The 23,491-nt window shown below is 40.4% G+C and overlaps 1 protein-coding gene across 8 annotated transcripts in view; it reads right to left on the bottom strand.

Moving 5' to 3' along the window:
- KALRN (kalirin RhoGEF kinase) overlaps positions 1 to 23,491 on the bottom strand; it is a 529,910-nt gene that overhangs the window by 154,282 nt on the left and 352,137 nt on the right. For 7 of the 8 annotated variants that reach the window (XR_007507253.1, XM_049810170.1, XM_049810120.1 and 4 more), the window contains exons 16-27: positions 20,944 to 21,063; positions 18,016 to 18,234; positions 14,519 to 14,668; positions 13,454 to 13,568; positions 10,717 to 10,832; positions 10,017 to 10,139; positions 7,298 to 7,480; positions 6,081 to 6,199; positions 4,760 to 4,826; positions 3,751 to 3,860; positions 1,856 to 1,925; positions 48 to 137 (exon numbers count right to left, since the gene is read on the bottom strand). Coding sequence is in view for 7 of the 8 variants with exons in the window: in XM_049810170.1 (XP_049666127.1) it covers positions 48 to 137; positions 1,856 to 1,925; positions 3,751 to 3,860; positions 4,760 to 4,826; positions 6,081 to 6,199; positions 7,298 to 7,480; positions 10,017 to 10,139; positions 10,717 to 10,832; positions 13,454 to 13,568; positions 14,519 to 14,668; positions 18,016 to 18,234; positions 20,944 to 21,063 (1,482 nt within the window). In the remaining variant the exon portion in view is untranslated. The remainder of the gene's footprint in view (positions 1 to 47; positions 138 to 1,855; positions 1,926 to 3,750; positions 3,861 to 4,759; positions 4,827 to 6,080; positions 6,200 to 7,297; positions 7,481 to 10,016; positions 10,140 to 10,716; positions 10,833 to 13,453; positions 13,569 to 14,518; positions 14,669 to 18,015; positions 18,235 to 20,943; positions 21,064 to 23,491) is intronic. The other variant, XM_049810130.1, reaches the window with a different exon arrangement.

Raw genomic sequence — 23,491 nt, 5'->3', positions numbered from 1 at the left:
TTCAGCTGTACTAGGCATGCCAAAGGAAAATGGCAATGGCTGCTTACATCAAAGAAAGTCCCTGCATGTTCCAGGATGAGCTGGCTGGAGTCAGGCTTGTTTTTGCAGTAGGTGACATACATCTGAAATTTATCTGCCTGTGAAAACAAACATCAAGGGAAAAGCAAGTTAAGCTATTTTTCTGCTTGCACAGTCTTTCATTAAGGCTCACCAGGATAAATACGGGTGATAAACCCCCACTTCTCAAAGCAACAGAAAAATTGCAAATTAAGAACAGAATACTTATAGAAAACTCATGCCTTACCTGAGCAGTTCTGAGCGGAATGAGGTGCACCATGTAACAGCTATGGGAGGCTTTCTTTAACAAGTGTCACAGAGTGAAAGCCTAAAACTTTAATCCAGCTATAAAATAATTTCTAAGAGCTGTAATGATGTTACATAGATTGTATCCAAAAGTCTGCAGGTCTCAAAACTCAGTCATGAAGTGTTGGCTCTATCACCTACTTGCAGATAAAGCCAATGTAGAAACTCTGGGCAAGAGACTCACCTAGCTTAAACTGGCTTGAGCCAACATTTTTTACTTTAGACTGGCTCAGATTTGTGACGCCTGGCCCAAATTTGCCTTTCTTACCTTCATTCATACTTCAATGGCTCAAACTTTATGTTGTGCTAGGAGTGTTTTGCATTTCATTTCCTAATTTATTTATTTTTAAGAGGAAATTAAAAGCATCTGTGCACTTATGCCTTAGAGCAGCTTCATAGTACTGAACTCTGGTCTCAGGGAGAGGCAGGCAGGCAAACAGAAGACGAAGATGGCCTCCTTTCGTTACTATTGCCTTTTTTATACCAGGTATCTAAATAACAGGACCCTGCAATTGGGCAGGCAGCTTTGTATGTATGTCTGTAATGACACACACAGCTCTGGACATGTACTATTCCAGAGATGATGTGTTAGTATCTTAAAAATACCATGAAGATTTTGCACAGCATTATACATACATATGCCCATCTTTCATAAATAGGTAACCTCTCCTTTGTAAACAATATTTCTAAATCCATTTCATCAATATTTGTGTCATGTTTTTAAATTAAAAAAAATTTGAAATCATCCAAACATGCTCATTGTTTTTATAAGTGAGCATTTTTCATAATGACTTTTAAAATACTAATTCCCAGCTTTGAAATACAAATAAAACCTTCAGAGAAAACATGAAGATGGCTGACTTGCCTGGTAAATATTTTGCAAAGAAAACAGTTTTCCTAAAGATAAATTACTGTAGCCAATTCCTGGAGCCTTCTACGCCCATGAAGACTCTCAGCATCAACAGTTTAAAGTCCTGTTGGAAATTATCCTGGCACTGGGTAATGGAATGAGAGAGCACAGTGGCTCAGAAATTTGACACTAACTTCTGAAGAAAAATGTTGATAAAATATGTTGTTCACACCTTTGTAGAGGTCTCACAGCATAACTAAGATTCTCTAAGGAAGGTATATTAAGATTTTAAATGTCTGTCCTCCCAGGGCCCTTCACAAAGAAATGAATGTCACCCCTAAATACAGGTTTGATTCGAGGAAGTCCTGTTAAACAGGAACCAGCAGATGTAAAAGCTGTGCTGGTCAGCGCAGGACAAGGAGAGAGGCTCTGGAAAGCCTTCACACCACTGCTCAGGAGAAGAGTTAAGGGAGGGAACCTTTCACCCTGGGAGAGGTGACAGACAAAGCAGTCTTAGTTCCAGATTAGCTCCTAATCTCACTTATCACTAAGGACTTAACCCTTGCACCAATTCCCAGATTGTTTCTGTCTGTGCTGGAGGAATTAATTTGAATAAATAATGAGAAGAAGAAGCCTCATTACCCAGGTGACGAAGCAGTGGCCCACATCCTCAGGCAGTTGTTCGTATTTCTCTAGTTCTTTTAGAAAAATGCTGAAAAAAGAAGACACCAATGTAACTAGTTAGAGTCAAATACCCAGGAGAAGCAGAATGACCAATGAGTTAATCAGTGCTAATGATCAGTACTTGTATCTTGATTACGAGGCTAATCAAGTGTCCTGCCAGTGGAAAAAAGTATGTCCTTGCCAAGGTATTCTGTGGTTTTTGAGCAGTGCTGCCTGACTCCAATAGAAAGGAAAAGGTAGCAATCCCTAGTAGGGGGTCAGTGTATTCAGGACTGAAAGTGATATTCAAAAACCAGATCATGAATCTTCAAAAAGATCTTGTGCAGTGGTTCAGAGGAAGAGCAAAAAGAGAAGCCCAAAGCTGCCAGCTTTCCATCACCAAACTTGGCACACTGGGCAAAGCACAATTTAAATAAGCTTGACACTTCATAGGTAAGTAGTAAACTCCCAAAATACAGATTTTATAATCAACTCTCTCCTGACATGTTGTACCATGAGTGACATCTCTGTTTGCAGATAGAGGCCTGTACAATGTCTGGGTGGAAAGAGGAATGTGAAACAGAACTTGCAGAAGGAGAAGCAACTGAATGTGCTGTTTCCCCAGCCCTGAATCAGGCTGGGGGATGCCTTAACATCACCAGCCAAAGGAGAAGATTGTGGTGGATGCTGGTGGAGGTGAGCAGGGGGGAAATTTATTTTAGCATTGCTAGAAGTTTTAGTGGGAAAAGGATTATGCAGAAGCAGCAGGCTGGAGAAGGATGGGTCAGAGAAAGGAGAAATGACAGCAGCAGGGAGCTGAAGGGCGTGACTGACAGTTGAAGGGGTGGTAGCTGGGAGCAAGAAAGTCAAAAAGGAGAGTAATCAGATGGCATCAGTCAGGGTCACTAAAAAGAAAATATAGTACCACAAAGAGACGGAAAGTGGGAAGGCAATTGGGTGATCCTAGCATAGTTTGAAATGGGAGAGGAATGTTTACCTTATGACAGGGCAACTCTTGTGGGCTGGAACTCAATTCATCTATTACTTAAAAGCCTTTTTAATGTAATACATAGTTTGAATCTACTATCGTGATATGCTTTGAAGCTGATTGCACAAAACCATGCATACGGCAGCCTCTGCTGGACCATATTTATGTGTACATGATGACCATATTTATGTGTATGTGATGGTGCATTTATCTGGCTGAAGCACTGAAAGTCTCCCAGAACTTCCACAGGGAAGGTTTTTCTGATTTGTTTTTCAAACTGCTTTGGTTTTGATGTGTAACTTAACGATAGACTTTGAAATTCAGGCTGAACTTGTGGGATTCAGCACCCCTAAATGTTAAGTTTATAACTGCTATTGCATTCATATTATAGCAGGGAAACAATGCCCTCTAAGCTGACCTGATACAAAGCCTTATAATGATAAAAGGGAGTACAGTTAGGTACAGATTAAAAACAGAGAGTCTCCAAGAAGTGGCAGGAAAGCTACTTATTCACCCAGCTCATGTCAACCATTCCTTTTTCCCACCTCGTGTTTTCCAAGAGATCCTATATTTGACAGACAACCTTCCAGACTAGATGTAGTGCTGTGAGATGGAAAGCATGTATAGAACTACAAAGAATTGGTATAGTATGACTTTAACATTGTTAATCAGCTGAAGGTGAAGTTTAAACTAAGATGCAATTCATTTTTTGTAAGAGAAACAAAACAAGAAATCAAACAGTACTTTGCAAATCTGGATCAATTACTTTACACTCCTGTGTGCATTGTACTGTAGGCGTTCCCTGCTGACACCACGTAGATGTATAGGTATACACATGCCTTTGGTTTCCTCAGTAACCATTAACAGAACTGTTAGGAAAACCTACTTGTTATGAAAGTCATATATCTCCTGAATATTGCCAAAGATGATGTGTTCTTTATTAAGGATCCCAGCGGGTATTTCTTCCACTCCACTTGTCATTTCCCAAAGGTAAGTCTGGAAGACACCAGCAATTGTTAGCTTTGTGAATAAATGCAGTGAAAAAGACTAGATCTCCCCATTTTATTGCCAAAGGCACAGGCTGACAAGGGAACTACATACTTTGAGATTAAACAAACAAGCTAAAAAAAAGTTAAATGTTCCAGTGTCACAGAAAGCTCTCCAGAGAAATTCAAAGTGCTGACACTTAAAAGTTGTCTGAGGAAAAAGCAGAAACATGCCAACACCACCTGTCTTTGCTGTCCAACTGATGGTGTCCAAAAACTGCAGGCAGAAACAGTTGAAAGACAAGCTGGATGTGCCACTTCAGTAGCCTTAGATACATAAAAATCTCTTTTAAACTGCAGAAATGTGAAAGCTGACAGATTTCACTAAAATACACTGCTTTTTGCCCTGAATATCACAGTGCCCTTCAGGAACACCCTGCTGTAGAGCTAAGCAAGATATTTGACAGTGCAAATCCAGCTCTTTCTCTAGCATGAGATGATTCGAAGGAATAGATGTGATTCTTAAGAAAATGCTCCATGATTCAAAAAAGACTAGAAACCAACAAATTTCAGGTCAGCGTGCAAATGTATTACTCTTCACTGAGTCCCAGAACATTGCGCTCACTCTGCAGGGGTGAGCGCAGCTTTGCAAATAAAGGCCCACCCAGGTGCAGACATTTACAGCCAAGTGTGGGGAGCACAGGGCACAGTTCTGCCAGGGAGACAAGCTCCCTCTGCCCACCCAGCTCCCACCACCAGCAGGACACAGCTCTGCAGCTGGCCACTAATGGTGGTACCCTTACACAAACTCTTGTTAAGGTCAGCCTTTGCAGTACAGTGAACATCACCGCCTCAAAGGATGCCATGTCCTTCCTGAAAATACTGGAGACTTCCTGGGCTGTAACTTACCTCTAAACATTCATGTAAATCCCTGACATAAGCTTTTTCAGTCTGAAGCAGCTCAGCCATAATGAATCTGGAAAAAAAAGAAAGTATGTCAGGTGTTTTGGACATTATAAGCATTTGTATAATGAACAGAAAATAAACATTCTTCTGTTGTCCTAATGAATCAGTATACTTCCACTGTAAACCTTCAGCTGCCTTACTTTGCACCTTTCAGCTCCATGAACGAAACACCACTTCATACTCTAGTCCCTTGCAGGATTATTTTCCAGTATTTTTCTGCATAAAATTCTATAAAGTTGTACTTCTGCAACCCTGAGTTGTGATTTACTATCTACATGCCCATCTTTAACAGTCAACTGATTCTCAGATTTTTTTATTTTTCCCAGGAGTAAGGACTTGAGATTCACCAACAACGCTTGCATCTTCACTAATAGTCAGTGGTAAGTCACCTTGAAACTTGACCTTCAGTGGTAATATAGATGGATTTGGGAGACACCACTACTTTGAAGAGGCTTCAACAGCTTGGTATCTAACCAGAGAAAATCCAGTCTGCTAGGAAGCCCAACAACCACATCTGTAGTGCCTGAGGCTAGGCATCTCAAAGTTGACATGCCCAATGTTTTTAAAATGTGCCGCAGGCAGACCAAGTGTAACCACTGTTCCTAAAGCAGAAACAGTTTCTTATCAAGGTTATGTGCTGTAGTGACAATTTCAGAGGGCTGAGAAGGATTGTATATACAAATGCTTTCCAGAATATTCTCACACAAAAATGAAGATAAAATACTGTGAAAGTAGACTGTTTCTAGATTTAAGTGCAACAAGCAGTCTCCAAGTATTTCCTCTAGTATGAAATATTTCCAGTTGTCTCAGTTCTACACCCACTGAGATTTGAACCTAAACTTCAAGTGAACTCTTGTGTCACTGAAACCCAGTTAACTCCTCTGGATGTCGTTGGACTTTAGATAATACCTAGACACAAAAAGATGCTTTTCATTTTTTCCTGTTCATTTTACTCTTCACGTACAGCCAGAGAGAAATCATGACAATGAGTATCTCCATGACATCAGGGTCCAATCGAAGTGCTTGACTCACTCCTTTTCTTTCCAAAAGTAACTTCTGATTAAAACCAAAAGAAATTCAACCTCTATGTTTTGAAATTCTCTAGCTTACAAGTCACAAGTTCAGCCCTACACCTGTAGACTTATCTCAATAGCTCCACAGCTGGAAGGAATTATAGGACTTTCAGTCAGTTTGGTCATGCAAATATCATAGAATCACTCTTAGATAATGTGCCATGGCAGACTGTGAGCGTTTGGGGACATACTCTTTCTTTCTGGCTGACTTTCTTTTTTCTTCATTGACTTCATGATTTGCATCTCGCAGTTTTACCTCCCGGTCTGAAAGACTTGCTGGAATAATATCTAGTTCTAGGTCCTTGTTATCCTAGAAAAAATGACAGTACAGATTTTAAATTCATTGTAATCCTACTGTTGTGTGAAATGCAGGATGTTCATGAGATCAAACGGATAAGAAGGGACAAAAGTAAGATAAAGATACCAATACCAGGAAGAAGGAAATTCAAAGAGATTTAGAAAAACTACAGTGAGAAGGTAAGAATGTGAGAGAGAAATCATTAAAAACCCACCAACTATGAGATTTATTATCGTCTTCACTGTTACTCCTATCTAGGAATATGTATTGATGACAAATGTCTAAATTTTACCTTACTCCACATCTAAATTGCCTAGTATGGGACTTCATAAATAGTCTGATAAAGTAGAGCACTATGCAGAGACAATCCCAAATTCTAATGGTCTCCTGCCATGGAAATACCTTTCCAGACTGTGCTTAGTAACCTTGTGTAAACTACACACCCTACAAGGAACAGTACATTTAAGGTACCTTGAGGGTGTAACTGAAGGAATTTATTTCTTTTTCTTTGATACTCAATTTCAAGGGATGGTTGACTAAAAGGTCTTTAAGTGTTTCTGCTTCTGGCACTCCCCCTTAATATTGTGGCAACGGAATAGCAGTACGTTCTAATTTTTATTTCTCTTGTGTTCCTCTCTTTCACCTAAAAGAGCTCAGAGATGAAGTGGTTGGGGATCAATTTTTTTGGTTAGTTAAAGGATCAGAGAATACAAATTTACAGTCAAAGCCTGAGATTGACTTAAAATAATGGCGTGAGAGCAGGATTTATGGTTTATGCTAAAATTAACACAGACTTTTATTCAAATAATGTGTTTCCCCCTCCTTCCCAGTAGCTGTATGGTATCCTGGAGAATGGTGCAAATATTTGTTTAGAAAGCCTTTCTGATCTTCATCTGTCTCCTCCTCATTTCACTGATCTACCACAAAAAGTTTTTTTTCTCTTCAGAAACAGTTCTGAGCTTAGCTAGCTAGGTAGGTTGACTGGGTTTTAAGTGTTTCTAATGGATACATGATAACCTTCAGCATTCATACTTGAATTTATAGCCTTCACTTCCCTCTGTGACTTTCAGCTTTGGTATAAAACCCCAGCAGGACATGGACTTACAGTACCTCTGTATTGATTCCAAGGGCTTTTTCCAGGGAGTAGCGGTATTTCCCCATCCTGAGAGAGAAGTCACGGTAGCGTTTGTCAACAGTGGTGACCCACTTCCTAATTTCAGTGGCGTGTATATGTCCTTTTTCTACAAAGCTGTCAGCCAGCTGGATGAGGAGCTTCACTTTCTCCTTTGTTTGCTGCCCAAAATATGGTCCTCGGTTATGTTGCATTATTATTATTTCCTTTGCTTTTAATTCACACAGCAGTCAGAAGCAGCTTGCAATTTTTTATACAACATTAAAGAGTGCCTGTACTTCATCTTATACACAATCAGATGCTTTAAACTTTGCCCAGTAAAACATGAAAGGAATGGCATTTTTAAAGGACACTTATGAAGCTGCAGGAGATAGAAAAAGGTCAAGTTTTTGAAACCACACACACACAAACACATAAGGAAAACATGTTGGAAGTTAGACATGCTTCCTTCCCATAACCAAAAACTTATTTTTTGTGAGACTTAGAGTAGAGGACAGGATTTAAAAGTCACACCTCATAAAATACACCAAGTTACTCTGAATCTGTACCTAGGTGGTTCAGCAGACCTGTGTAGACAGGTCATTAATACACCACTTATCAGTCTGGGAAGTGAGTTTGAGTGACTACTACCCTGTTTCAGAAACAAACAGAAGTTAAATCCAAATTCCTGATCTACTACAAAATCCTCCATCAGTATTTTAGTTCTACTTAGAGCATTACAAACTAGAAGATGCCTGAACTCCAAAGCATACACTCAGCCCCCAAGCTTTCCAGAGGTCTTTTCTATGCCACTTAGTCTCTGACTGCTCCTTAGTCACTATTGTTTTCCATGTTGAGGAGCTTTGTGCAAATCTGGCACAAAGGAGCTAGTTATAAATTTTAGCTTAGATTCCAAATCTGTCCCAGGAACTGAAGGTGCCTGGGCCCTATGAGCCAACTCAAGTACAAAATGCTTATAAAAACTGAGATATCAGCTGTACAGACATGTATAACACACATGTTAATCCTCAAAAGCAAAAGGAGAATCAGTCGTATCCCCAGAGGTACTGGCAAGCTGCTTTTCAGAGATGGGGAGAACTTTCCACTCTGCCTGAAGCAAGACATGCTGTCAGGTATTTGACATTATCAGCAGTCTGGCCAGAAATGGACAAATGCATGTCAGACCAGAAAACATTGAGATTTCAAACACAGAACTAAATTCAAGAAACTTCACCACCAAAATAAATTAACAGCTGAATCAGAGGTCATCATAGCAAATTAATTGAGTCCTTAAGCAAGGCTAGGTATAGAGAAGTAAAAACCTGATTTCCTGTTATATTTAAAGGGTGTTTGTTCCCAAAAGCTACTGGTGTTTTTGCTTTCCAAACAATTGGTTTGGCCAGAAAATTATTGGGATCAGGAAGGCTTTCAGTTACATCTTAATTTGAGAATAACTTTAGTCTGGGAGTGACAGGCATTTACCAGATTACATGTGGCAATGAAAATATTCTAGGCCAGCAGTAAGAAAGTGATTTACTACAGCCCTAGGGAGCAAGACTAGATGCATCAGTGTAAGGAACAGTCAGTAATGGTCAATAAGAAACAAGGTATAAAACTCAATCCTAGGCTAAGTCAAGAGTAGGAATAGTTTGGAAACTTCAGGATGAATCAGGACTACTGTGATGGATATTACATTATAAACTGGAACATGATTTCAGGCGGACTGATTATGGGTGGTTACAGAAGTACTGTTAAAGGAATGTTGTACAGGTCCTGTCTGAGTAAATTAATTTCCATCCACTGCTACTTATCTCCCATTTTTGCAGACATGCAAGCTAAGCAAAAAGGAAGGGGACAAGAACACCACAAAGCCTGTGAATCAAACCCATGCGAGCACGGACAGCCTAATGAGGAATTTAAGGATTACAGAAGATCAATTTCAGGACACAGTGAAATGAAGCTACATGGTCTTGCTGCAGTCCGACTCTGCAATTTAGATCCTTATCAGTGACTGTTAATACCCCTGTGGATTCACTGTCTGTGAATTACCTATGGTTTGAATTAATTTGTCTGAAGCAGGTCCAATCACCATTCCTCTGTAAACCCCACCAGGTTTCTCAGAATTGCTCCATATAAATTAATAGATTCTTGGTAATGCAGCTTTGTATTAAAAAATGTTCACCCTGAAGTTTACAAATCCATTTATTTAAAGCATTTTGTTGGGATCAGCACATTATTTCTAATGAGATAAATGATCACCTATGATCAACCCAGCTGGAATTAATGAAACAAATTGTGGTTGTTTCACCACAGAAGAAAGAGACAGGGAATCCAAGATGACCTTGTATATGTTCAGATCAATTAGTTACTCTATACCATTCTTGTGTGATTGTTTAAGGATGAAATTAGGGTATGTCTTATTAGGTTGCTGTGAAGTTGGTATGCAAATGGACTTTCTCTTCCTTCTGATCAGAACAAAAATGCTCCATAACCAGTACAGACCAAGGGGGACAAACCCTCCTTTTTGTGCCTATGTCTTGCTAAAAATGAAAAAATGAAAGATCACAGTTCTCAAAAGACATCTAGCTTCTGGGCTAGAAACGTCAGGAGGAAAATACAACATCAAGAGAATATTACTACAGAGATTTAAGGCACTGAAACAGGATCATAAACATAGACTAAGGCAGATGCCATAATTAGGTTAAAGCCACTGTTTACCTTGGCAGGTACTCTGAATTCTCCATATTCCTTCAGGAGTTCCTGAGTTTCTTCTGCTGATTCTCCTGTGGAGTTGTGAGTAGAGAGGTAATATTCGCCTGTTTCTTGGATCCAGTCTAAGGCCTGTGAATGTCAAAAACAAACAAAGGAAAAACAAAACAGTCTTTGTATTTCAAGAACTAATCCTCTGACCAAAAAAACCCAAACCATCTGCCAAATAGAGGATATCAAATCCATTGGGACTTAATACTGTGTGTACTAAAACACTTTCTAGGAACACATAAAAAGAATACAGTAATCAAAGCAGGTGGGAGAGGATACAAAAGGTGGTGTATGTTTCCTACAAGAAAAAAGGTGTGTAGGGAATACTATCTATATACAGATAAATCTGCACACAGGGAAAGCAGTTTTCTCATTCAGTAATAGCTCAGTAAAACAAGTTTGTTCTTATATTTATTTTCAAACAAATGAACAAATCCAGAAATTAATCTGGCCTGGCAAAAATACTGAGTTTTATTGTAGGGTTTTGGAATTTTCTTAAATTGTTTTAAAAAATCTACATTTGCCAAGTTTTCAAAAGCTACAGTTTCTAAATACAACTTGAGATTGCAACAGGAACCCCCCACAGAAGCATTACATGGATACAATAAATACTTACACACTGCCAGGACAGAAAGACAAAGGTAGGTTTTTACACTACCTGCTTGGCACTGCGCTCAAAGACAACGTATTGCTGGCACTGATCTAATCTCCGCTTCTTCAGGGTCCAGAAGTGAAGGACACGGTTCTCCCTCTGCAGCAGCTCACTCAGAATGGCTGTAGGGCAAAGGAAAATGCCTGCATGATTAGTGATTCTGTGAGTGCATACAGAAATAAGCCACAAAAAGCTGAATTTACTCACTCTGCCTGGACTGCATTCCCAAGAGCAGAGCCCCTGAGACTGTACTTCTTAAAAACAAGCATTGATTCAAAGGGGCTGCTTTAAAAAAACAAAAACAAAACCAGAAAAGACACCACAAAAAAAGTTGCAGGGTTATCTGGTAAAGGAGAAGATGCTAGAACAGAGTTTGAGATTTACCCCAGTAAATACACTGGGGTACATGATTTCTAGTCCTTTCCTTCTCTTCTGTTGCTTATTTCAGGATTCTGGTACTGGTTGACACAGAAGAAGTTGCGTTTTTTCTGCCTTGTCTGTTGCTTACCCAGCACTTGCCACCAATGCCTACCGTCCTATGCAGAGCTCTGGTCATGACTGAATTTACTTCAGACCTGAGCCCCAAGTTTGACATACCTGGTAAGGTTTCTTGTATACCTGTACTGCCTGGCAACCCTCCGTGCTCCCCGTGAAGTTACTGCTGGGCTATGATTTTGGGTTGAGGCCTGGTTTTGGTCCTCTAAACTGTTTTCTGTGTGATGGGCATTTGAGGGACACCCAGATTCAGGAAGAGACTGGCAGGAGACCTGCTACTCCTTGGCATCTAGGACATACGTGTTCTACTTCAAAACCCAAGTGCTCAGCCAGACTGTATCAACTTGATAAAGGGACTCAATTTAACTCTTTAAAAGTACCATGGGTTTAACTGAAAAGATTACACGCAGAGAGAGAGTGCAAGAGTTTTACACTTTATCACTAACATAAACCTTAGTCAAACCCGAGTTTTTCTATTTAAACTGAGCTAAGTCATGTGGAGCTGGCAGCAATGTGGCTCATCCTAGCCATGTCTGGGTACGGAGCTCGGGTAGGTACCTGGGCAGGTAAGGCATGGCAGCCCTCCTGCCCTAGCCTCAAAGTGGAGCAGCCACTAGAGGGGGCTTAGGCACATGCAGCCTGGGCAGCAGCTACGCTCTTTTATGTTAAAACATTGAGGCTGGCTTCTCAACCACTTACAGTGACTTAGAATCATTTACAGCACCTGTTAATAACCTCTCTCACCCTAAGCCCTTTCTGAGTGTACTGATGTTCACTGCTTATGTGTCAACACTGGTGGCACCAAACAGATTTCGATGTATCCCTCCCCATTTACAAGTGTGACACTGATTACGGTCAAAAAAATGGTAATACTTAAGTTAATTGCAAAACCTAGCCCAGAGTCTGCTCAGGACAATGGGAACTTTGAATGACAAAAGGAACTTGAAGCTTCTCATGGGTGCTCTAGATCAGTTCTCTGAATAAACAGTTTATGCCAAATAAAACTAATTTTGTTCTGTAGTAATAACGACTTCGCTTTGGAAGCAAAGTAAGTATCCTACTTAAACGTGCTTTTATTCTGAACTAAAGTGTCCACTTCAAAGATTTTCTGTGGATAGAGTCACCAACCATAAGAATTACACATTTGGCTTAGAAAAAGACTAATATACAAGCTGGTTTTTATATAAGTGAGTCATTTCAAACAAGCTCAGTGAGGAACGCTCACAAGCTTATATCAGGCGCCTATTTAAGCACTTGCTGAGTCACAGTTTAATTTCCCCATGATTTTCAACTGTAGGGAACAAAAGTCCACAACAAGAACAAGCATTTGACACAGTAGTGGGAAAAAAGTTGAACAAAGTCATGTTAACATTGAAGAACTGGTATTGAAATCTCTTCAGTAGCACTATTTTCATCTTCTGTGTACAACCAAAGTTCCCATCACTCCCACATATATAATGACTGCACTGCTTTTAACCTGTATCTTTCTGCAGCTTGTAAGAAAGCAAATAATAATAACAAAAATAATTTATTTCTGCAGAATCACTTTGCTCATTCTTATCAGCACCTTGCAGCATTGCTAGGCACAGATTAACAACTGTTTAATTAAGCAGAAGAGTGAAAACATTTCAAACATCTCAGATGTATCATCTGATTGTAAACAGTGCTCTTTTGACCAAAGGAAAGTAACTACAGGCAGATACTTTTGCTGGTGATTGTTTGATGGAGTAAGACATCAAACAGGACTCCAGGGACAAAAAAATAGCAGATCCATCCTAGGGAAAAACAAGTTTGGGGTTCATTGTTTTCCAGTGCTCAGCAGCAACAGGATGCATCTAGACCTTGTATTTGATCTATGTTTGTTTGTTTATGCATTTTTAGATATTAAGGCAAAATAGTGTCTGATCATCTCAGCTGACAACCTACATGAGGAGGATGGCACAGTGTCACTCCCAGGGACAAGAGAAGCCAGAGACAGCCCATGTTTCAAACCCCTTTCCTTTTTCCCCCCGCTACCACCTGCAACAGCAGAGTTCTGTTTAAGAACTCATGCCTAGCAGAGGAGGGGTCACTTTCTGAGAGACCTCACTACCATTGCTAAAGGTGTCAGGCACATGTATCATTTTAGCGACAGCAGATGGCAAAACTTAAGGTGCCTTCTCAGCATGTTCAGAAACTTTAGGATGACCACACAGCAGAGTGGGAAGCAAACAAAACTTTAGTGCTGTCATTGAGCCAGTGCACCAACCTTTCACTTGCTGCTCGGGCCCCCTTGTATGGCTTGCTACTCCGGGCATGCTGACGTTGTTCCTGTGGATGTACTTGAGGAATACCTCGGCGTTCCTTCGTGCCAATGTACAGGCCTAAGAAAAACAGCCCCCACCAAAAGGAATCAGTAAAGATGAGCAAAGAAAGCAAAGGGGACCCAAGGAGTTCTCTGCTTATTTTGCAGGGAGAAGTTCTCTTTCATCTGGGAACGTGAGATCTTCAGCTAAAAGTCAATAAACTCAGCTAATAAACTAACAGCCTCATAAATGTATTAAAACATGACTCATTTTGAATATAGTGGCTGATTTTATATTTTATATATTATATATTTATATATTAAGACAAATTAATGACAATAATAAAACAACCAGTTGTAAAGAGCTAGCACATCACACATTTTCAATCTAACCAAAGCTAACCCATCTCTCCAGAAAAGTACTCATTGTTTCAGAAAAATGTACAATCTAGAGGCATAACTTCTCAAGCCTTGCCTGCAAATGTAGGCAAGTTTATATATCAGTTTTAGTGGAAGGTGGGAGGCTGGCTGTCAGTTGACTTGTCAGCTCCACAGTTCTTACAAAGCAGCACCTGGAAGGCAGGAGGAAATCTCTGTCTCCACCCTGGTGCTGCCCTGCAGAGACACAATTGCTTCAGTTGTTAGTAGTTCTTCAGTTATTGGCTTGGAGGACAGAATTTGAAATGCTGAATAGTTTGTATAACCCAACATCAAAATGCTGTATAATACCTGTTATTTATAATGCTCACCACACGCAATTTTGAGAATCTGAACTTTGAACCAGCACAACAACTAACATCCTACAAGTGCAATGCAAATGCCACCTAATTAGCCCTGATGACATCTCTCCAAGACATGCATTGATGATAACGTTTATTACCAGTGTGAAACTGGCTCAGAGTTTATACAGCCAGCCAGTAGCTGAACTGGAATTACACCTCAGAGCCTCCTCTCAAACTCACCAACACTGCTTTAAATTGACTATTTAATGGGGAGTTTTCCCGATTTATTAGAGAACTAAAATAAGACCTTGAGAAAAGCCTCCTTCTGTTCCAGATGTTTGCTGATCAGAGGGATGACATGGTCTATCTCAGCTGCTGGTCCAAGTTTATCTCGACCTCCACACCAGTCTTCATCCCGTCTGTATTCTTGCTCCAAACTCTCTAATACGCTGCACACCTGAAACATGCCCATAGCACAATTCTATTATCTACAATCATAATCAGGAGGAACGTATTCAGTAAAAGTCTATGACCAATGACATTTCAAATCTAAATGTTTTGGACTATGGGCCATGGCATGGAGGATAACTGGGTATGAAACAGGTCCTGGACAGAATGATCTATCAGTTCTTCTTACGCACAGGGACCTCTACTGTTTGGGATACAATTCATCTGGTTTAAGGGTGATAAATCCTTCTTCTCTTCCAATGGATAATGGGGGGGAAGCTCAAAAGGTCAAATCAAGGCAGGGGTCAGTCTGGCCCCAGTGGATCATTCAGGAAACAATCCCTGTTCTGGAAGGGTGCTTTAGACGTGTTTAAATCCCACTGAAGTCAAGGGACTTAGCACATACTTAAAGAAAAACACATGCTTAAATACTTTCCTGAAACAAAGTCTGAAGCTGGAACTAATTCTCTTCAGCTGCATGTTAGTTGCTCCCTATACAGCTTTTGTAAAGACTGATGGAAACCAATAGACATTAAATCAGTGTCATAACCTAGGTGGATGCAGGTGTTCCACTGTACAGGGCTTACACACGTATCTTCTATCTTGGTAGAATAATGGGAATGAGGTAAATAAACCATCGCAATCTGAAAATTGTGTGTGCAGTGGCCTCAGACAAGGCTGGGTCTTTCGCGTTGCAGATCCCAAGAATACACTCAGTGGCCTGTGCAGACACTGAAAAAACTGCCTAAGTTTTCCAGAACATTTAGAACTTCCCTGCTCTCTTTCAGAGGGCTCTTCCTACATACACACTCCACTGCTACGATTACTCAAGATCCAGTCAGTTATTGCTAGGTGTCCAGCTAACCACGTTCACCCTTTTCTCGCTCACTCCCGCAGCATTTGGATGAACACAGTTATAATTCAGAGGACCTCACATGATTAAGAGCATAGTCTGGAAGAGACTCCAGCATCACCCACCAATCCTCCCCAGTATCGCAGACCATTTTCATATAACTCTATTCATGAACACATCAAACTCTGTTTTAAAACTGGTGAGCTGAGGTGAAGTGATCAGCTTATCCTGCTGCCAGGCTGTTCAAGGACCTCATGCATTTGAGAATCTGATATCATCTTCTTCTTGGACGTAAACCAGTGTTCACCCTCAAACACTTATTGGAGAGCAAGTGCCCCATGTGTTATTTAGGCACAGAAAAGCATTTCCATTTTACTTCTTGAAAACTTTGGCACGTTATTGGGCTTTGGTGACTCAAAAAATGAAACTAGATGGACGGCCTGGGATCCACATCTTTCCGGAAAGGATGGTCCCTGCACATGCAAATATCATCTCTCTGTTAAGACAATGAGAGAAATGAATATAAAGTGGGCTGTCAATGAAGTCACAGAGAAACTGGGCTATTCAAAAGCCAGGGCTCCACCAGTTATATCAGGAACATGGTATGCTTGGGGAAGATCGACATGAAAAAGTTTGGCTGGTTGTGACAGTCTCTCCACCCTTTTAGCTGCTTTTTCTTGGAGAATTCAGGATCCAGTAAATTACTCAATTCACTGTCATCCAGTCAGGGTGCGGACTGTTAAGGACCAAAGATAGTTGTGCAGCCCAGAAGACAACAGACTACTTGCAGCAGTGAGTTTATGAGCATTCAAAGACTGAATGATCTTTGCCCTAAACATTTGCTGAATAGACACAAATAATGAATGAACTGGTGGGCACTGCGGTATGCTTGACTACGACTTGGAAACAGGAGGAGAGACTGAATTGATAAATTACTGGCTATGCATATTTTGGCCAGCACATTTGACTGTCTAAAGCACTAATGAATCCCTTAATGGTTTTCATTTCTCACAATCCTCCACCAGCAGTATTTCACTTCAATCTTAAATGCATCAGGGACCGTAAATCTGTTTGAAACTCTTCACAGTGAAAGACATTCATTATAAGAAATGAATTCATCTTAAACATTCTTAAAAATGCATTAAACAAATGACAAGAAGTGGCCCAAGGATCATCTACAGCCTTGATGTTAAGGAAAAAATAATCTCTTTCCCTAATGATATATTTAGTCATGCTAAAAAAGTTCCCATGTCTGGTTCTCTAATTGAGGAACTAACTGTGTGATAATAACAATAGAAAATTTAATGGAAATCACTGCTGCCTTTTGTATAAAACCACAGGTTCCTGTAATGTCCATGCTAACACGAACTGCCTGGCTGCAGTAAATTACATCAGGCAAGGCTATTCGAGTATCCACACTGTGACACTAATTCTCACTGACTAAAGTATAAATGGCACCTGTTTGTGCAAGGGATGAATAATCCCATTGTACCAGCAGCCAATTGGAATGTGTTTTGCAATTCATGGACACCTGGAACGAGGTAAAGCTGTGTCAACATATAATGGTTACTGCTGTAATTATCTGTGTTGCAGACGGATTTAAAAGAAATCCCTTCATATCTTGGCATTTTTTCAGCATGGTGGTGTTTAACTACTAGTGAAAACACTGGCTAGTACTGCTCACAAAGTAACAAGTAATTGAAAACAGTTCTCACAGAAAAAAAAATTTATATTCCTTAAAATTCACTCTGATATCATGAAAACTGGAAAGAAAAATGGTGGGATTTCAAAAATCCTTCCTGTTGGAAAGGGTACAATTAAAAAAAACCACCTAAACTTCAAGAATTACATTGCTTCACTGAAAACTTTGAGATGAAAGTTATTGCAAACTGCTGCCTTCTTTTCTTTGTTTTGTTTGGGGTTTTTTTGTTACAATACCTGTCAAAGAAACAATTTTGACTAGTTCAAACTTTGGTTTCCATGTGTGGCTTAGCATTGCTAAGCTGATGGAGCAAATGTCCTTTCAGTTAATTTTGCCAATGCTGTGAGATCCCTTGCTGGCAGAAGACCCTCTGTACTCAGAGTCAGAGTAGAAAACCCACACCTACCAGCACTGCTACATCGCAGACTGCACTCACATTGGTGTTTACCCTCTGGGAGTCACCCCAGGGCTCAACATTGGCACTGTTCAGGTAACAGGAAGGTTTATATGGACCTAATGTGTGGACGAAGGCATGCAAACATATGTAAAAAGACAAAGGGCAGCTTTTAAAGGAAAGCAGGGCTGACTGAAGCCACGCTCTTCCTTCTTTTGGGATTACTCAAGGAAAAAAGAAAAGAACGAGCACTGCTCCTTAGTGGTATTAGCAGAGCAGGTATTTGGAACAGTTCAACACTCTGTGCTGACCTTGGTGAGAGGCAAGACCTTTGCACTATACACTGGGGAGCTAACCCCCAGGCTGTAGCGATATGCTATGGCACAGATATGACCCTGTTCAGCTCACCTGCTCAGAGGTTTTATAGAAGGCCACCGAGGCGTTGACAAGTTTGAGCCTGTCCTCCATCTTCAGCATCAGCTGCTGCCAGTGCAGGGCCACCTTTTCGGCACACTCTCTGATAGCATCAGCATCATAATGCCCAGCTTGTAGCAACACTTCGGCTTTCTGCTGGACCTGTAGGGCACTCTGGTGTGTCTTCTGTAAGGAAGTGGCATGAAAGAGGGACTGTGTATGAGGGGAAGAAAGAGAGGTTGTATAGATGTATGGTAGAAAGGTGAAGCGAGGTGTGAGCATGGAGATGTGAGAGAGTGAAACATTTTCAGAGAGTTATCTTCAGTTAACAGTTACTTTCTGCAAAGCATTTTAGTTTCAATTATTCACACACATTTGCAGCATGTTATTAAAGCTTGGGACAAGCAAGCACCGACTAAGATGGGTTAGCTCCACTGCTCAGCTACTGCCCCTTGGGCAACAACCCGGGGTGGGGTTCCCGGTGGATCTATTTTGACAACCCCCTTGCAAGCGGCTGCTGTGCTGAGCTCCCAGCCAGCCTGTACTCAGTGCTGACTGCCCCCCCCCCCAGTTTGCAGATATAAAAGCAAAACCAAAGAGTTGGCAAACTATGGGCCTAATCATCCTAATTTGACTCTTCTCAGGCAGTTTGCTGGCATCAGCAGCTTTACTCATGTGTGTAATTGTCCTGTCCGCAGGATACAAAACATCAAGACCAAAAGATATGAAGATGCCTTACTAAATGGCATAAACTATATACAAATATTAGCCCCTACAAGATACATTTCTGAAAGTCAGTTCACTCATATTGGAGCCACACTATGCTACCTTTAAGGGTGGAGCTGGAGGCAGTCAAGCCATTTTCTCTACTGTTCCTCATTTTACTCAGTAGCCACTTTACAGCAGGACTGAATTATCTGCCCCATTCCACAGCCTACATCAGCTCCTCTCAGAGTAACTGAGTGGTGGTTACACCTTCCTCTGTGGGTTGCTGGGAAGAAAATAGCCCCTGGCCCTTCACAGCCTCCTGAGTAACTGTGTTCAGGCATGGTTTAGTCCAATATTTGATTTTAATTTTCTGAACAGAAGCCCTAAAATCTCCCAAAGACTCCTCTGTTCTGCATCCCATTTGTAACTGCTGCTGACAAATTCTCATGTGATACTTTTATGATCTAATCCTTGAACCTGGAAAGAAGCTTGAAATCATCTGGTAATACACCGATGAATAATGCAATGTAGAGAAAGCTAGTAGCAAAAAAAGGATTAATACTTTGCAGAAACATTCAGGAAGATGTTCAAGAACAACTGGTTAAATTTAATATCCAGCTGCTTTACTGATGTTAGAATTGTAATACTTGTTTTAAATAGACTTTAAAGGTTTTCAACTGAAAATCAATTCCACGTCTAGAATGCCTTTAGAGAACAGCCTGCCCTGTGTGCTTTGCTGATCTCTTCCCCATATTGAGCTTTACATGCTTTAAATATTTAATCTAGTGTTTTCTCCCTTTGAAAACTTATTTTGCCCCTTACTGTGGCATAACCCTCTTCTCCCTCTGTGATTTGCATTTACCACCAAATACAAGCACTTCCCCAATGGCAGCAAGCTGCGATACCACAGCCAGTGGGTGTCTTGTTCCCCACTGCTGTCTGGTGATGGCTGCCAAGATGTGGTCAGCACAGCTTGGTACCAGCCAGCTCATACACAATTGATAGAAAACTTCTTCCTTTTCCCTTAGGAGCTGCAACAGCTGCTCCTTCCTTACTGTGAGTGGAGCTGGATCAAAACAGTCATTAGCTGAGATTTAAACTCTATACTTACTAGCAACACTATAATGTATATTGACTTATTTAACGTTTACCAGAAGACAAAGACACTTTTCCCTTCCTAAACCAGGCATCTCTTCAAATCTCCATTATGGAAATATTATTTTCATAGTTTAAAGTTTGGTTTACTTTTGTTTATTTTCAAGTATATATAAACCGCAGAAAGGGATTTCCAACTTGTTCTTTGCTCTGTAAAAAGCTAACAATTAACATAATCTGGGAAGCATATACACCTTGTTAACCAGGACCAGGAAAAAGCAATGGACCCCCTTTCTAGCAACCGGAGTGAGCAAACCCTGTGAGTACAGGGTTTGTTCATAATGACAAAGATAAATAAAGTACTGAGCCTAACCATGAGTCTTGTAGTGCCCTACTCAGGGGAGTCCATAGCCCTCCATTACCTTCTCATTCAAAGTAAAGCAGCTCAGAGAAGGTGCTATTCCTCCTGCCATGTCCTGGCCCTGTGAGTGAGACAAATGAGTTGGCTCACAATTAGTTTTCAAGGGCCAGGTCAAAGATGTGTTACTCCAGGGCAAGCAGGGGCAAAAGCTCAGTTTAGCAGGCAATTCTTAAAAACAGACCCTTTTTCCTCTTCTTCAAAGTTATTTGAGAATGTAGGTTTGAATTAATGTCTCTTCTGCTGTCCACAAAAGAAGAGTTGAACGAAACAAAGATTTCATGTGAGAGCATTATCGAGTAACAAAGATATTCATAAATAAATGCTGTGAAATGATCTGTAAATCGTGAATGTGAGAAGAAACTAACTTCACAAACTTCACTAAATTTCCCATTTTCAGATCTCTTTATGAATTTCAGTCTTCCTATTTTTTTACCAAAGAAATTATCAGGACATGTGTGAGAGTCATTTTCATGAATGGAAAGGCTTATAGGTGACAGCAGAAGAATTAGCTGCAGATGATAAATAATTTATTTCACTATTAACCTCTGTCTGCATTACAAGTTTAATGATAAGTTGATTTTCTAAAGTTTTTATTCCTTTCCTTCCTTCACACAAGCAATGATTGATGCCCAAGAGATAACATTTTGTATGATGTTCACCTGGTATAAGGAGAAACAAAGTTAACTTAGTCGTGTTACCTCTATGGCCAGCTGAAACTGCTCATGCTCTCGCTGGAGCTGCTCAGCTTCCGAGAGGGAGCTTGCATTGACAAGGCTTGCATTCAGCATTGATTCACCATTCCTGATCCATCCAAGCACCTGTAAAGAAAGGATGTGCTTATGGAAAGGTTGCTTTAGTGCAAAGGTTTACATAGTCACCAATCAGAAAATGCTTCAGCCTGGCTAACAAAAAGGTACTCTGCCCAGTGTGGTCTCAGGCTGAATCAGTGAGCAGAAAGAAACACTAGGATAAGGCCTTAATGACATTAATTTTTAGAGGGTGAAGATCTTATTGAAGAAGTTATTGCTTGAAGAATAAAACTCCCCAAGTATTTACATGGATATTTGGAGAGCAAAGAGCTTTCATTTCCAAGGCTTGATCACAAAAACGAATGTTCCCCTATGCAAATACCCCAGGGCAAAACCACAGAGCATAATGAGGGACATTTGAAAGTAAACGTAAAGATCTCTCTCTTTTTCAAAGTTCCAAGTGGAATCATGGACCTTGCAACTCCTTTCTGCTCCACTTGCCTGTGTTTCTTTCACACAAATGTCAGAGCTTAGGGGTGAGAAGGGCGAAGACACAGTTGGTTTCATCTGCCATGGAGTTAAGATGCAGTTGGAGTTTCCACCTGCATGCAGAGCTAGGGAGAAATCCCAGGTCTTGCATTTTATATTTAGTCAAGAGGCTTTACTTCAGGGATATTCAGATTATTTGTAGACAGGCAACCCATGCTGTAAAGACTGCAGAATCAAATCCTAAATATACGTAATTAATCTATCAAGCTTGTATTTATTCATTTAAGCAGCAACATCATCTGCTATTTTAAGATGCGTGTTTGGAAAATTAGCACCCATAACACACGTGTAAGTTCTTGGCTGTGTTGTCACAAAGACTATTTTCTACCTGTGTAGGTGTAAAATTATTTCAATAAAGCCAGAAAGTTGCTGAATTCAATTCACAGATGCACAGGAAATCCTGACCGCCCAATCACTCCCTTAAATTTAGCTTGTGATTTACAAAGCTCCAAAATTGACTTTGCTGCAATATTCTACACAGTAATTTCCCTTTTGTGCCATCATTTTCACCAAGTGATCCATTAAACTGCCTGAAAGAAAGAGGGATTTTCTGTTGTTTTGGTTTTTATCCTTACATGATGTGTCACCCTAGTTATAGCCATTCAGTTCCCTGTAGAGTAGGAAAATGAGTTTTCCCTATGAGAAAGAAAGGGGAGCCATCTACACGTGTAGCTGACCCTAATTTGTAGAAAATTACATTCTGCTCAGTACAACAGTGTGGAAGATTTAATTTGTCAGCTTTGTCTCTTTCATCAGCAGGTGTTATTGTTCCTGTGGGAAATGCAACAAAGATTTAAAGAAACAGGGTTATCATATGGCAATCTTTTTGGCTGCATTTTCTATCATCCACCAGACAAGAAAGCTACATTATTACCAACTACATGGTACCAAAAGCCGAAGTTATCCAAAAGATCACTGTATCTGAAAAAGACTTGAAGTGAGGACATCATAAAGCAAGACATGTTTTCACATGTAATATACTGTGATATATCCTGGCTTGGGCCATTTAGTGTAGATAATACTGAGTATGTATGCTAAAAATGCAGCAGGTTTTTTTTTGTTTGTTTTTTCTTTTTTTTTTTTTGAAAACGATACAATCAGGGCATGACAGCATCCTCTTGGGAACAGCTTTCATTTGAGCTGAAATTTTCAACACATGCCATGGAGGTTTTGACACAGATTTCATACTAATAACTGAGTCTCTAAATAGAAAAAAATCACTGGAAACCTCAGTCTTAAAAATAAGCAACTTGACCAGTGAAAAGCTAATAGGCAACAAGGTTGAGTAAGGAGGAAGGGGGACAATACAACTGAACTGAGCCAGGTTTCCTCTAGCGTTAGTGGTACATGTGCATTCCTCTGTACAACTGTTCCATTGACTCAAAAATATTCAGGGTGAAGGAGTTCAGGTCAGGTTCTGATGGACTACTTCTTGTCAGCAATGCTTACAGCACTCTTCTTGACCAAGGCTGCTGCCCTGCAAGTTCTGCGCCTCTCTCCTTCCCCCAGAGTGCGGGTTCAGGCACTCACTGTGTGGCTCCTACACTCCCCCTTGCAGGCTCAGTGAGCACTCAAGCACTAGCAAATTTTCCTTGGAAGAACTTAAATAATGACCCCATTCTATTTCCAAAAGTCTAACACTTAAATGTCAGAGCCTAATCTGGGACTGCATCAGGTTTTTCCATAGTAATGATTTGCTCTTAGCTTTTTTTCCTCTTCTTTTGTGTGCGTGTGTGTCGTTTACATACAGCAAGAAAAAATTTCAGTTGAATACCCAAGGCTTCTTAAGTCTAAGTGCAAAAACCAGTCACCTGCAGAGTCTTTCACTGTGTCACTAGTTTGGAAGTAGACTGTGAAATGGTTGGAAGAGAGCGTTTACATATTTGTATCTGGTTTACAAGACCTGCTCACAAACCGACTCCTATTAGAATATGTATAGAAGCTGCTA

Source organism: Accipiter gentilis, chromosome 1 (assembly GCF_929443795.1).
Source record: "Accipiter gentilis chromosome 1, bAccGen1.1, whole genome shotgun sequence".
Lineage (NCBI taxonomy): Eukaryota > Metazoa > Chordata > Aves > Accipitriformes > Accipitridae > Astur > Astur gentilis.
Note: the sequence above shows the minus strand (reverse complement) of the source record. Positions and strands in the feature narration are given on the sequence as shown.